The sequence below is a fragment of the Ahaetulla prasina genome, chromosome 6 (assembly GCF_028640845.1).
Source record: "Ahaetulla prasina isolate Xishuangbanna chromosome 6, ASM2864084v1, whole genome shotgun sequence".
Classification (NCBI taxonomy): Eukaryota; Metazoa; Chordata; class Lepidosauria; order Squamata; family Colubridae; genus Ahaetulla; species Ahaetulla prasina.
Window position 1 is genome coordinate 34,888,032 of NC_080544.1, and position 16,445 is coordinate 34,904,476.

Genomic DNA, 16,445 nt, shown 5'->3' on the forward strand with positions numbered 1-16,445 from the left:
AGAGAAAAAGAAATAAGTGGATGGAAAATAAAATATCTGTAAATAAACAAAATTTATACTTATAAAATTTAAAAATTGTTATTATTTCTTTGATTAAATGAATATATAAACTAATATCACATGAGATACTTGCAATCATTACAAACCTCTAAACATTAAAATTTATACAATATGGATATCACTATTTGAAATAAATATGCATGATGTGATAGAAAAATAAAATAAATAAATATTAAGTACTATTGGTAAATACAATATTAATTTCTAGATTTCCTTTTATTGTTCTCCATTGTTGAATACAACAAATTATAAATATTAAGATTGCCTCCACTATTTTTACATTAAATATTTGTCCCATAAAAACCAAATCCTAAATAGCTGAGTTTGCTTGTTGTATGACATGTAATATTTACAGAAGCTATTCTTCTTTAAATTTAATCAAACTTATGTTCTAGAGCTGTACTTTTACTTTTGCCATTAATAGATATTCTCCTAGTTTGGTTTCTGAGTATGGTATTGTCAGCTAATTGTCACTTTCCCTGTGTGGCCTTCAGCATGTATCTTAATATTTTTTAAAAATATTTGTTCTGGAAAAGTTCCTAGTAGAAAAAAAATGAGTTAACAATTCAAACTGTTTTGATTTTTTTTAAAAAAATAATCCTGTGTATTTATTTCTAGTACTTTTGATTTTTTTTACATAAAAAAATCTACATATGACAAAATATTCCTTTGTATTACATTTCAAGCATTTATTATTTTATGATTCATCTATTTTTGCAATTATGGGTTGGAGCTATGTACAATCTGTAAAACTGTTAGTACAATTTTTCTCTTAATTATAGCTTAGGGTAAATTCCATCTCCATCCACTCTTCCATAGTCTTACTTGTTATGTCTCTGTATAAGATTTTAATAACAATGTCTGTATACAGTATATATGTGTGTCTGTGTCTGTACACACACAGACCTATCTCGGTTGTGTATAAGCATTTCAAATTCTATCATTTGTCTTGATGTCACTTTTTATTCTAGAGATCTGTGAATTCAAGCATGATAAATTTTGACGCTCACCAAATAATTCTTGCTGTGTCTTTAGCCACTTCTTTCAGTTTTGTAATTTCAAAGACTACCTGTTAGATTCGGGCAATAACGAGGCAGGAGACCAGGGTAGTGACAACAGCTCTTTACTATATGGTGAACCCAGCAACCAGGCTGGGAAAAACCTCTCCTTATATACTGTTTAACGTGCTTCAACCAATCAACAACGTGCTTGTTTCCCAAAATATTTAAAGATACATTACACTCCTTCCCTCCCAGAAAACACTTTACCTATATATTTACATTTATTTACATATTACTTTTCAACGTAATCACGTAAATAGACTGGGCGTCTCCTGACTCTTCGGACCTACAGTTTCTGGGAGCGGTTTGAGTTTGCCGGAGGGGCTGTTTGCTCCTCTCAGCTCCTCCTCTAGGCCATCCGGCCCTGGATTATTTTGAGTCGTCCCTGCTGTTTTCTACAGGAACCTGTGGCGTCGCTGGACCTCCGGAATTCAGTTAAGTCCTGCGATTTTCCGGGTTTGAGTCAGCTGTTGGTTCAAACATAGAATAGTCAGGGCCTGTTTCGTCTGATTGTTCAGCTCGTTTCCTCAATTGATCTATATATGTCGCCTCCATACTCGGCCATCCGTAACTCTACCAAGTATGATTTTGGACCTGTTATGTTTAGAATTTTCCTGCTACCCAGGTCGGGCCCTCACCATAGTTGTGTGCCCATACCCGTCGCCTATATCCATTCCTCTTGTCTTTTCGAGTCCCCTTGTATCCCTCTGGTGTATAGTTGGGATTTAAGCGGTCTAGTGGGCACCTGAGTTTTCGGCCCATTAGTAATTCGGCAGGGCTTCTGCCGGTGGTGCTGGGGTTCTGTGTTGGACGGCCAGGAAAATATCTATTTTTTTGATTGCCAGTCGCCTGGCTTGAGTCTGGACAATGCCTCTTTGCGCTCGGACGAACGCTCTGCAAGGCCATTCGTCGCAGGGTGGAAAGGCGCCGAGAGGGCATGTCGGATGCCCTCTTCTGCCAAGTATTCCTCAAACTGTGTTGCCGTGAATTGCGGGCGTTATCGGAAACCAATGTGTCAGGCAACCCGTGTGTTGCAAATAGGTGCCGTGGGACTGAGATCACGGCCTCGGCTGTCATGGATCTCATGAGAATGATTTCCAGCCATTTGGAGTAGGCATCGACTACTACCAGGAAGGTTTGGCCGTGGAAGGGGCGGCAAAATCAATGTGGATTCTCGACCAGGGCCCTTGGGGTCTTTCCCATTCGAACCGGGGCCGTTGGGGTAGAGGTCTGGACTCTTGGCAGGCCTGGCATTTCCCTACCCTTTCAGCAATTTCTGAGTCCATTAAGGCCACCACACATAGCTTCTCGCTAGACCCTTCATCCTAACGATCCCTGGGTGACCCTCGTGGAGAGATCCAACACCCTTTTCTTAATTATAGCTTAGGGTAAATTCCATCTCCATCCACTCTTCCGTAGTCTTACTTGTTATGTCTCTGTATAAGATTTTAATAACAATGTCTGTATACAGTATATATGTGTGTCTGTGTCTGTACACACACAGACCTATCTCGGTTGTGTATAAGCATTTCAAATTCTATCATTTGTCTTGATGTCACTTTTTATTCTAGAGATCTGTGAATTCAAGCATGATAAATTTTGACGCTCACCAATTAATTCTTGCTGTGTCTTTAGCCACTTCTTTCAGTTTTGTAATTTCAAAGACTACCTGTTAGATTCGGGCAATAACGAGGCAGGAGACCAGGGTAGTGACAACAGCTCTTTACTATATGGTGAACCCAGCAACCAGGCTGGGGAAAAAACCTCTCCTTATATACTGTTTAACCGGCGGCTTCAACCAATCAGCAACGTGCTTGTTTCCCGCCAAAATATTTAAAGATACATTACACTCCTTCCCTCCCAGAAAACACTTTACCTATATATTTACATTTATTTACATATTACTTTTCAACGTAATCACGTAAATAGACTGGGCGTCTCCTGACTCTTTCGGCAGTACAGTTTCTGGGAGCGGTTTGAGTTTGCCGGAGGGGCTGTTTGCTCCTCTCGGCTCCTCCTCTAGGCCATCCGGCCCTGGATTATTTTCCGAGTTGTCCCTGCTGTTTTCTACAGGAACCTGTGGGCGTCGCTGGACCTCCGGGAATTCAGTTAAGTCCTGCGATTTTCCCGGGTCTGAGTCAGCTGTTGGTTCAAACATAGAATAGTCAGGGCCTGTTTCGTCTGACTCGGGTTGTCCGGCTAACCGTTTCCTCAATTGATCTATATGTCGCCTCCATACTCGGCCATCCGTCAACTCTACCAAGTATGATTTGGGGCCTGTTATGTTTAGAATTTTTCCTGTTACCCAGGTCGGGCCCTCACCATAGTTGTGTGCCCATACCCGGTCGCCTATATCCATTCCCCTTGTCTTTTCGAGTCCCCCCTTGTATCCCTCCGGTGTATAGTTGGGATTTAAACGGTCTAGTGGGCACCTGAGTTTTCGGCCCATTAGTAATTCGGCAGGGCTTCTGCCGGTGGTGGCACAGGGGGTTCGGTGTTGGACGGCTAGGAAAATATCTATTTTTGATTGCCAGTCGCCTGGCTTGAGTCTGGATAATGCCTCTTCGCTTGGACGAACGCTCTGCAAGGCCATTCGTCGCAGGGTGGAAAGGCGCCGAGAGGGCATGTCGGATGCCCTCTTCTGCCAAGTATTCCTCAAACTGTGTTGCCGTGGAATTGCGGGCGTTATCGGAAACCAATGTGTCAGGCAACCCGTGTGTTGCAAATAGGTGCCGTGGGACTGAGATCACGGCCCGGCTGTCATGGATCTCATGAGAATGATTTCCAGCCATTTGGAGTAGGCATCAACTACTACCAGGAAGGTTTGGCCGTGGAAGGGCGGCAAAATCAATGTGGATTCTTGACCAGGGCCCTTGGGGTCTTTCCCATTCGAACCGGGGCCGTTGGGGTAGAGGTCTGGACTCTGGCAGGCCTGGCATTTCCCTACCCTTTCAGCAATTTCTGAGTCCATTAAGGCCACCACACATAGCTTCTCGCTAGACCCTTCATCCTAACGATCCCTGGGTGACCTCGTGCAGGAGATCCAACACCTCTTTCTTAATTTCTCTGGGATCACCACTCTATCCCCCATAGCAGGCACCCCTTGAGCCGAAAGTTCCCACGTTTTTACAAATTCTTTAAACGCCGCCCGGGCGCAGCGGCCACCCTCTTGTACCCAACCGGTACAGTCCTCAAAATAATGTCGGTATGATGCCCGAGCCACCTCCTTAGATGTGACTGGGCCAGAGTCCAGAGAGTCAATTAGCAGAATGGGCGTCCCGGAGTGGGGTCTTCGATCGCCCTGGTAGTGGGCATCTGCTTAAGCGTCCGCATGCCCCAACTCTTTTCCGGTCGATGCTGCAGCTTGTAGGAATAAGCGGCTAAGAAGATAGTCCATCGGGTCAATCGTGGCGAAAGTGCCACAGGCGTTGGTGATCGCCAGCCAGTATCCTAACAGAGGTCTATGGTCTGTAACAATTTCAAAGTCTCTCCAGCGTATTCGTGAAACTTTTACCCCTGACACAATGGCTAGCGCTTCCTTATCCAACTGGCTATAGTTCCTCTCTGTCGAGGACATCGTTCTGGAGTAGAAGGCTATTGGGGCTTCTGTGCCGTTTGGAAGTCTGTGGCTGAGCACAGCCCCACCCGTAAGGGAGGCATATAAACCAATAATAATGGCAATGAGCTATGATACTGGATCAGTAAACTATCGCTCGAGTAGGTTTTTACTGCTTGAAAGCCCTAGCTTCCGACTTTCCCCAAGACCAAACAGTATTCTTTCCCAGAAGCTTATGCAGCGGCTCAGCAGTTGCCTTGTTTTTAAAAGACCGTAAAAATTCACTAGACCCAGGAATGCCTGTAGCTCTGTTTTGTTTTGGGCGCTGGAGCCTTTCTTATTGCCTTGACCTTGCTCTCAGTGGGGTGAATTCCTTCTTGTCTATTCTGTAGCCCAAGAACTCTCTGATTCTACCCCTATCTGGCATTTGTTCACTTTAACCTTTAGACCGGCTGACGGAAAATGCCCAGAACTTTTCTCAAGCGCTCCCCAATTCCTTCTAAATTTTATTGATATCAATACATCATCGAAATAGGGACTACCCTGGGAGCCCTTGCAGAAGTCGTTCCATTAAATTTTGGAATAGCCCCGGTGCCACACTCACCCCAAATTGTAATCGGGTACACTTGAAAGCACCCCTGTGAGTTACAATCGTTTGGGCTTCGGCTGTGTTGGCGTCTACGGGCAGTTGTTGATAGGCTTGAGCCAAGTCTAACTTTGCAAAGACTTGCCCTTGCCCCACGAGTGCAGCAAGTGTTGCACCACGGAACCGGGTGGCGCTTTTCTGTAAGGCTTTGTTTAACATCGCCTTGTAGTCAGCGCAGATTCTAACTGACCCATCTGGTTTCACTGGGGTGACGATTGGCGTCTCCCACTTTGCGTGATCGACTGGCACCAGAATCCCCTGATTTATGAGCTTGTCTATCTCCTTGTCAATCTTAGGTTTAAGGGCAAAGGACTCTCCTTGCCTTTAACCTAATGGGGCTACCTGGGGTCTAAGTTGAAGGAAATAGGGGTCCCCTTGTACTTGCCCAGGCAGTCCTTGAAGACATCTTGAACTCGTTCATGAGTGTGTCTTTTAGGTTACAGTCACTTCTGTAGATGCCAGTCACTCCCATGCCCAATGCGGAACCAGTCTAGTCCCAACAGACTTGGCAGGGTCCCTTGACTATCGTGATGGGCAGGGTCTTCTTGTGTGGTCCGTACTCGGCGGACGGAGGTGGTCCTCGAACAGGGATGCGATTCCCTTGGTAGTCGTGCACTCGTAGCCGTTGTGTTTGCAGTTTGCGTTTGGCGGTTTTCGGCAAAGCTTTGCAAAAGTGTCCCAGGACATGATTGTGATCGCTGACCCTGTGTCCACTTCTAGTCGGCACGGCACTCCTTCTATCTTCGGTCTGGTGAAGATTTTCTTCTCCACGGGTTGCTGCGGCCTATTACACGGTCGTTCGATTTGAATTGCGTCCTTTTGTTTTGACCAATCGCGGGTCGCCTTGCGATCCAGCGCTCTGATTAGTCGATTTGAATTTTCGGCGGGAAGGTTGGGGTGCTCGACAGACTTGAGCCAGGTGCCCTTCTTCTCGCACCGCCGACATGTAGCGTCCTTGAACTTGCATCGTTGGCGCTGGTGTTGCCCTCCGCAACTTCCGCATTCATCGGTCTTCTTTGCCCCTTCTCTCGGTGAGGCAAACTCCTTCCTCATCCTCGCCGTCTGATTCGGTCTGGATTTCTTCACTATGGACGGGGTTGATTTGCTCGCCGTTGGCGTGGCGTAGCTTTGCAGGGTTTCCGCGCTTGGGTGGACATCTCATGAGCTCTGGCTTCGTCCAGGCGTTTGCCAGCGTTAGATTGCTTTTTGATAGCAGCCGCCTCGCAAACGCATGTCTCTGACCCCACGGATGAGTTGCTCTAACAGCTCCTCATCCAAGTCTCGGTACCCACAGTCCTTGGAGGCTTTTCGCCGGGCGGCCATGTAATCCCTGATGGATTCGCCCTCTTGCTGTCTGCGCTCCCCAAATTCAAAACGCCGTACGTATTTGGACGGTGTTGGCGCGAAATGGTTCTTCAATAGATTTTGCAGAGTTTGCCACGGCACCGATTGTACCGGCGTTGGCTCTGCCAGGGCTTCCGCAATGTCGATGACCTCAGGACCGCAGTGGCTCAGGAAATATGCCCTTTTGCGGTTGTCTGGAACTCCTTGCAGTTCGTTTGCTTCTAGGAAGCTTTCGAAACGGGTCATGTACGTTCCCCATTTCTCCCTGGCTGGGTCAAACGGTGCGGGCGGAGTGTAGCTGGCCATCTCCGCGTTTCTGCCCTGAGTTCGCTGGGTTCGGTTCTCCGTGCGTTCAGCTCGTTCCTGGTGCTCTTAGCCTCGAAATCCCACCTTCGTCGCCAGTGTTAGATTCGGGCAATAACGAGGCAGGAGACCAGGGTAGTGACAACAGCTCTTTACTATATGGTGAACCCAGCAACCAGGCTGGGGAAAAAACCTCTCCTTATATACTGTTTAACCGGCGGCTTCAACCAATCAGCAACGTGCTTGTTTCCCGCCAAAATATTTAAAGATACATTACACTACCGGTACACATAATTTGATTATTTCTGAGCTTCGATAGTTATAGTAAATTAAAAGTTTATTATTTACACCCAAACACCCACATACCCACACACACACACACACACATTCAAAGTGATTGCCTAAGCCTGGGAAAAGACACAGTTATTTAATTATCTTGAAATAAGATTCATTGTATGCAGATCCTGCAGATTCTGAAGCTTCTTGCAGAAGATTTGAGGAGCCATATAAGTAGTCCTCACTTAACAACTACAATTGGGACTGGCAAATCTATTGCTAAGTGATGTGACTGTGACATAAAATTTAACTGTTGGATTCTCCATTGATTCTGCTTGTCAAAAACTGGCTGTGATGCTTGCAAATGGTATACATCTAACCGCAGGAAATTGTGACAGTTGTAAAAAACAGTTGTTTGCAAAGTGCCCGAATGTCAATCATATGAATAAGGGAACACTGCAATAATAATAAATGCAAGGACTTATTGTAGAGTTACTTTTTTACACCTCAAAGCTTTGAACAGTTGCTAAACCAGGCATTATACTATATGTATCTTTTACCTGTCCTGTAATTATACTTCAGTGAATTGCAATATATGCTGGCTATAGACTGTAACAATTGACTGGATGATGTTAGAATGAATTAAGGTAAATATTTCTATCAACAAACTAGTTCATAGTATTTAAATATTTAAATCCTGCAAATTATCTCTGTCTTAATGTATCTATATCTATATAGGATAGCTTTGATTATCAGCAAAATAATTTGGTCTGGATTTAATTTGCAGGATAGAAAGTATTTATAAACATTTTAAGTTATTCAGGAAAGAGAATATGAGCAGGTTTTTATCTAACCCCGGTGCTGAACTAAATATAACCATAATTTATATGTGATTGGCAAATGCTCAGTCAATTGTATAAGTCTAGGCACTTAGTTAAAGAAGTAAGAATAATGAGCTTTTATTTTTGTCCAACAAAAAGTCAAAATTTATTAGAGTGACTTGCAGTGTTCCTGCCAGCTTTCCTATTCACTTTGCTTGTGGAAAGCCAACAGGGAAGGTTGCAAATTGTGATCATATGACCATAGCTCATTGCAACATCATAATTGCAAGCCAGGCACATGAGTGCCCGGATCATGATCATTTGACCAGGAGGATGCTGCAATGTCCACAACTTTGAGGATTGGTTATAAGTTTCAAGGTTAGTTTTCTTAAAGACTCTGTTCAGAAAGTTTATATGAGCATATTCCAACAAAGGAGTCTTTAATTACTTCTGATCTCTAGACTCTGTCGAGATGCCTGATAAATTCAATAAATTAGTATAATTTTTTTAGTCAGTAGACCTTGAAATTACACTGGCTAATATCTTTCTCTTTAATCAGCTGAGGTACGGTTACCTATTACCGACTGTTAACTTGGTCTCCTGTGCTTTTTGAGGTAGCTGTAAAGCTTACGTGTAGTTGCCGAACTATTGATTTCAAACTTTTTTTGTGGTCTCCAAGTGTCCTTTTTATTGCTGTTTTAGATGCAGCATTTTCTGAGAATTAATAGAAGGGCCAATAAGAGGGGACCTTAGGAAGGCCGTTTTGCCTATGAATAAAGCAAGGGAAAAAAGGAGAGGGATGAATTTTCTCCTTTTAATTTACATATATTCAAGTTCTGTGTCAATTTTAACACATCCATTTTATGTTTAGGGGCATCAGAAGTTTAAAAACCCTCTGGAAAATCATATGACTGTTAGGGGCTTCTGTCTTCACTTCCCATTTCATCATTTAAGCAATTGTAATTGTTAAGGCAGTGATGGTGAATCTTTTCAGCACAGAGTGCCAAAAAGGGAAACACACATGCACGCATCGGCACCAAGTGCCGAAAAGGGAGCACTTCACGTGCAAAGGCCAGCTGATAGTTGCGTGCGCATGTGCGCCAGAAACCTGGAAGAGGAACGGGCACTGCCGCGTGTGCCCGGGTGACATGGCTCTGAACTGGCATGTGTGCCATAGGTTTGCCATCAAGGGGAACATCATGTGTCCATGTCTGTACTTTACTTCCTCTTTTCTATTGACTGCTTGTCAGTGTTCTGACTTAGGCTCCCTTAACAAATAGGAGGCAGGAATTGGTCCCGGCAAAACATATTTTATTTACACGACTGTGAATTACATTCATTCACAGTCAGCAAGGTTTGTCCAAACAGTTTTTGAAAGGAATATTTCTCAACACACCTTATCTTGTTTGGCAAGCTGCCATGTAACTTGTTTTCAACTGCAGTACAAGGCAAAACTTTGCACAGAGTCTCTCAGAGTCACAGAACGAATGAATTGTTTCCTGCAAAAGCCAACTTCCTGTTCGCTCCTCTTTTATTTCCTATGGGAGGGGCCAATCACCTCCAAGGTGTGGCTTTACTCGCAAGTTGACCCTGTTTTCTGAGTTGTTCTTCTGGCAGCTTGCGCATGCGCACACTGGGAACGGGCTCCAGCTATTCCTCTGCCTCACTGCAGTCTAACTCCCTCTCTGCCTCTGATGCAGAGTCCTCATCCGAGCTTTCTCCAGCCCCCAGGACTAGCCCAAGTTCCTCCCCAACCTCCTCAGTGTCTGTCTATGCTGCCACAACTGTCAATTGCAAAACACACAAATTGTGATCATGCTGCAATTATTATAAATGTGAGGTTTAGTCGCAAAGCTATTTTTTTTACACCATTTTAACTTTGAACATTTATAAAAAAGGCAGTCAAAAATCAAGAATTACTTTTAAGTGTAATCCCTAGTTACTAATAGATTGCCATAGATAGTAAAAAAAGTGTTTTTAAAAATAGCATTAAACAATAAAGTCAAATTCTATGTCACAGTGATTAGGAAATTTCCTTTGATATATCTATCACTAACTGTTAAGCACAAATCCTGGAGTGTTCAGGTATTTCTCTGTCCTGGAGGCAGCCTGGATGAATTTTAGCTGCTCCAATATTGTACCAGATTCTGGGGTGAAGCCATGCAGCCTTGGGTGCCGCAGCCTGTACTCCTGCACATTCCAGAGCTTCAAGAAAGATATTTACAGTAAAATAAGTGACTGATCAGTGATGGAGAATATGAGGAAGACATGGGACCTAGTGGGGTGGGAAAAAGGCCCAAGGCCTGTGCGGACCCAGCGATAGAAGATGGGGGAGATAGGCATGGGCACCTCTGTAGTACCCCTGCAATACATCATAAAGGTAAGTGGATTGACACATCCCAATTTTGTTCACATGCCCATGGGAATGCTGCAGTTATCATAACTTTGAAACCAGATAGTAAGTAGTTTTTTGAAGTTACGACAACCAGTTATAAGTCAAGGACAACCCGTACTGAGAACAAACATAATAGTCTGAGAACACACTGAGGCATTTGATTGCTCATTGTAGAAAAAAGTTGATTATGCAAAAGAGTTAGTATGGTATATTCTAAGGCAGGGGTGTCAAACTCTACTTTATTGAAGGCCGCAGTGTTGTGTTTGACCTTGGGCGGCCGGGGTGGGTATGGCCAGGAGGGGTTTGGCCAGCTCAATGTCACTCCTGTCGGGGGCACCTATGGTCACTCAAGCAATCTGCCAGTGAAAACAGACTCCCAACCCACTGGCAGAGGGTTGCAGGAGGCCTTGGCAGCCGAAAATGGAGCTTGGGAGCCCATTTTCGCTGGTAGAAGCACCGTGGGCTGATCCTTCGCTGTTTCCAGGGTGGCCCTGCAGGCCAGGTCTAAGTACCCCATGAACCGGATCCAGCTCCTGGGCCTTGAGTTTGACACTCCTGTTCTAAGACAAGCCACATTGAGCCCCTTTTCTTACCAGTAAATCCCTAGGGTTGGATTGGTAGTTTCACAGTTTTCTGGGAGGAAATGACAGGAGTTAGGAGAAATGTACCAAAATCTTCCAGTCTTTTGTGCAGTTACTTGCTATCTTGACCTCTTTCCCAAGGGAGGAATAGCTCAGGCACGTTTAAATTGGGCGGTTGGTTAAAGAGGATAGTATTATGCATTAATTCATTTGCAGAATTTAAGCAGTGATATTTGCAGAATTGGCCATCCATACATTAAATGCTTGTCCTATGGAGACTTTATTCATTTCTCTTTCTTTAACTTCATTATTTATTTATTTTATTTGAATTTATATCCCGCCCTTCTCCGAAGACTCAGGGCGGCTTATACTGTGTTAAGCAATAGTCTTCATCCATTTGTATATTATATACAAAGTCAACTTTTATTGCCCCCAAAAATCTGGGTCCTCATTTTACCTACCTTATAAAGGATGGAAGGCTGAGTCAACCTTGGGCCTGGTGGGACTAGAACTTGCAGTAATTGCAAGCAGCTGTGTTAATAACAGAGACTTAGTCTGCTGAGCCACCAGAGGCCCCTATTATTGCCTTTTGTATTTTTATGCAAAGCACTAAAAAGTTAATTGGTAGAAAATTGATTTATGAATGAGTTTATCATTATGTTGAATAGAAAACTACCAAACAGAATGTTTAAAATATATTCATATTTTAACTTTTGTATATTCCATGTATATAGTTCTGTAAATATGCTAAAAGGATAAATTCATTCATGATGAAACTGTTGGTTTTAGCTTCTTTTTCTTTGTTATTTTGTTTGTAACAATTGGTGACTTAGTCACTTCCAGAACAAAACATACTGTGTAGCTTGGATTCCAAGCAATAGTCTATATATTATATAATGTCTGGACTGGGAAGCTCAGAGGAAGTATTTTTCTGCTCCAGTTTAACCAGACAAATTTAAACTTCTCTTTTAGGGCATTTCTACTGAAGATTTTGTACCTCTCTGACAGTAGCTTCAATGTTCTATTTTAGGATTACATGCATTGTGCATCTAGGTAAACTTATTTTGGGTACAGCTGAGGCACTAAAACTTCTGTTTTTAGCCATGAAACAGTGGAACTTCATGGGGCTTCCCATTCACAAAAACTCTTCCTCAGCCATAAGTGCTCTGGTGCATCTTTAATAACCCTTTATCAGCAAATCTAATCTTAATTTTTCTAGTCAGTTTTTAATATGCCTGGGCAATGCTTTGGATCCAGCTCTAAATAATGTTTCTAAATGCTTGGAAACCTGAGAATAAATATGGTTATTTTAATATTTTTTTTTGCCTTTTTAGTCACACTATTTATTTATTTTATTTATTTATTTTATTTTATTTATTTATTTATTTATTTTGTCACAGCAGTATATATGAGCATAAGCATGAAATAACTATACAATATATAAGCATATATATAAGCATAAGTATGTAATAACTATATTAATTGGATATAATGAAAGGAAACAATAGGACAGGAATGGTAGGCACTCTTGTGCTCTTATGCACGCCCCTTAATCACAAATAAGTGATTTATTTAAATAACCATATTTATTATAACACATTCTGCTAGAGAGATGTTCCTTCAGCACGAGCCTGAAAGCTTAGAAGACTAAACCTCTGGTCTTCGTGACCAACCCAGATTGGATTCTGCAAATAAGTGTTTTGTTTATACTCCAGTGTATTCAGGAATACCGCTTTCAGTTCACATCCAAACCACTGTACATTCTTAGTTTCTACTTAGGTTCGTAATCTGTATATAATGTTTGTATATATGAACAAGCCCCATCTTAATCCTGGCAGTCATTTGCTAGGCATTTTAATGATCATTAGAAAAACTATTTTGCTTGTAACAGTAGCAAGCACTGAGTACTTGCGTACAAGTACTTTGATGTTGCTGTTAAACTTGGGTTTTGTGGCACCAGCACTCCTTTAATTGGGAATTTAAATGTAGGAAAAATTACATTCCCATGATCAGACAGTTCAGATTTGGGAGGAATAGGCAAATATACAGAACGAGTATTGGAAGTATGATAAAAGGAATAACTCCATGTATATTTCTTTCCAGCAGTAAACAAGTTCAGATCAGCTACACGTTTGAATATAATTTGTGGAAATAAATTCCTCTTAAATGATAATTATAGTGTGTGTATGTGTATGTGTGTAGATTGTTGTGTAAATCAGATGGTTCCTCCGATTATACTTACTTTTACAAGTTGAACTTGGTAAATGGAACCTAGTGCTGTATTTTCTTCTGGAAGATGAAAATTTAGCAAAAAGAAAGTATTTGGAGCCCAAAATGTATTAACTTTTTATTTTATTCATTTTTTAAAGAGTATAAATGTCTGTTGAGTGTTAATTCTGTGTACACTTTGTGCTTGCACTAAAAAAATAAAATATTTCTGGCAAAGATTTTCAAGAGCTGCCACATATTGCTTATACTTCTGTTGTGCTTCAGTGCATTTATCTGCTCCCAAGTTGTTTGCACAATTTTACTCTACCCAAGGGTTTTGTAGCAAAATAATTGCTTTATTTTGCAAGCTAAAAGTGTAGAACTTTCCTTGGATGCAAACAGTATTATTTTCAGGATATATTTCAAATTAAGATGATTTCATCTCTTGGTTACCTTGTATCTTGGCTTCTGTTTATCAACATACTTTGAAATGTAAAATTCATTTTGGTTAAGTATCTGTTTCTGTATAGTATTTAACTTTTTGTAATCTTCATAGAAATAGCAGTATTATTAAAATAATTGCCTTATGTTGCAAGCAGAAGAGGCAGAACCTTTCCTTGGATGCAAATGGAATTATTTGTAGGTTAGATTTTAAATCAAGCTTATTTTATTTCCTTGCCTACTTTGTATATTGGCTTCCGTTTATCAACATACTTTGAAATTGCATTTCTGGCGAAGGATAAGTATGGTCCTCCTGTTCATGTGTCCTACTGTTCTCAACATTTTTTAAAAGAATTATTAACTTGACCTTTGCATATTTTTGCTAATCTTACAATAATTTGTGATGAATGGAAAAAGTGTTAAATGATTGCATTGTTTAGTGACAATTTTGTAACAGTCCTTTTTTTGTTTTGTTTTGTTTTTTTCCTAGGACCGGAATCGGCCCTATGATACTTTTAACTTGCACTCTTTGGAAAACTCATTAATGGATATGATAAGGACTGATCATGAACCTCTTAAAGGTAAACACTACCCTCCCAGTGGCCCACCAATGAGTTTCGCTGATATAATGTGGAGGAATCATTTTACAGGTTAGGAATATTCATATGTTCATACTTACCTTAAAAGAAAATCAGCTTCTGCTATAACATTTTGATGTGGTATTGCTTTTTTTTTTGCTAGTAAATAAATTGCTAAATGTTTAAAGCTACTCCTTAATTTTAGAATCTCAGTTAACTGAGATGAAAAGTAAGTATATAGTATGATTAATGATGCAGTTAGATGTCAAATCATAGTTTATACCTTAGCCTTTTTCTCCAAAAAATATCTTAGATCATCTATTTTAAATTTACAGTCAAAGAAATAAACGTAATGTTAAAGCACCTGTTTTTGTTCTATTTTGAAAGGAGTGTGTGTAACAAACTGGTGGCATGTGCATTTTAAATCTTGTTAGATAGGTTGCCAGAGGCTTTTGACATATATAACTCCCTAAGTAAACAACTATTACAATTAACTGTGAGAATTTCTCACAGTTATAATTTCTCATGAAAGGGCTGGCCCTTTTTCTACAGTTTTCCTTTTTATTTTTAAGAACTCAGTAAGTGTGCAACCTGGCACATGAATAAGAACAAACTTAAAATTAGAAAAAAAATTATTAATCAGCTCCAATTCCTAATTCAGTATATTTCTTAAGTATAATCCAATCAAGGAGAAACATAAATGGTCCAGAAACATTTACTAACTAAAACGTAACATATGTAACTTCTTTCTGGGTAGTGTACACAGTTAAATTAGAACAAATCAAATAATGTTCATGCCTCTAGAATTGACAATGCCATTAGTCCTTGTATTAGTGGTATCCCACCTGAATTATTGTAGTAGATTTTTTTAACAGGCCTTCCTAACTCTGTTTTCTGTACACTATGCAAGACTATTTGTGTGTTTCTAGATCTTTCCCAACCCATCCCTACTTCTCTAGCTCCTTTCATTGATTGAGTTTTTAGAGGCATTATCACATCCAACACTGGTTTATGTCATTATTTTGTTAGTTATATAGTTACTTTGTTCAGAAGTGATAATGCTAGTGCTTCTTACTTGTAGTTTGTATTAAGATTCTAGCAAGGCTAAGTGAAAAATATACAGTTAAAGAAAAAACACTTTGTTTGCAAGACTGTCCAAAATCTCTATTCCAAGTGCAGTCAGCTGAAGTCATGTGTCTAAAATTATGCAATTCACTTCTAACCCTTTTTAATTCTATACATCTTGAATTGATTGCTTGAAAGCCAGGGAAAGATTTTTCATATTAAATATGTTTAATAAATTCATGCTTATCCTTTTTCATTTATTGGAAAATGGAATTATTTCAGAATCTTTAAAAATTTGAGAAGTAATTGAGCAGTGTGCAAAGGTTCTTAAAATTAAACATTACTTAGCTGTTTAGTCAGCTACTTTCTAATATATGCATGTATATATTTAGAATGCATGTATATATTTAGAATATTCTTCTACTGTCTCAAACATCTGTTTAACAGAGGGGAATTGTAGAAATAAGAACAATAAAAAGCTTAAATATGTATACTAAAATAGTTGAATAGCAAAGTATTAACAGAATAATAAAACTGGAGAATGAAATTGTTAAAAGCTTGGCAGAATAATGTCTTCAATTAAGGACATCAAAAAGAGGCTATGTTAGCCTTCTTAGGAGCAGAAAGATATTTCTGATATTTTAGATTATTAATCAATGTCACTGTTTCAAGGGTATTATGGTTTTTAAATTACATATCAAATGATCTTGTTACTTGTGTTTGTAGAAGCTGAAATTTGAAACTTACTATCCACTATTACTGAATAAAGAGACTTGACTGGTTTCCCTCTAATAAAGTTAATTATTATTGCTGCTTGCTGTGATGTCCATTGGGCAAAGGTCATCAGCCACTATTGCAATCTGGCAAGAAGTTAAAAACAGCCTATAAACAATTTTCAGACACAGGGTAACAGGAAAGTGGTCACTTTCAGGTCAACTGACATTTGCAAGCCTGGATACATAGTAGATTAAATTCTGAGAGATCCTAACATAAGCTAACAAAGGGAGCTTGGAATTAGCCCAGCAGCTATATTCTGCTGTATAATATAATCACCATTAATAAACCTATTTAAAATTACCACACACAGTTTCCTGAAAGTCTGGACAAAGC

The 16,445-nt window shown here is 40.5% G+C and overlaps 1 protein-coding gene across 10 annotated transcripts in view; it reads left to right on the forward strand.

The window, feature by feature from the left end:
* CPEB3 (cytoplasmic polyadenylation element binding protein 3) overlaps positions 1-16,445 on the forward strand; it is a 93,981-nt gene that overhangs the window by 36,258 nt on the left and 41,278 nt on the right. For 7 of the 10 annotated variants that reach the window (XM_058187126.1, XM_058187125.1, XM_058187127.1 and 4 more), the window contains one exon: positions 14,183-14,342. The exons of 1 other annotated variant lie outside the window; for it this stretch is intronic. In XM_058187126.1, coding sequence (XP_058043109.1) covers positions 14,183-14,342 — 160 coding nt within the window. The remainder of the gene's footprint in view (positions 1-14,182; positions 14,343-16,445) is intronic. 2 more of the 10 variants (XM_058187130.1, XM_058187131.1) reach the window with 1 other exon arrangement.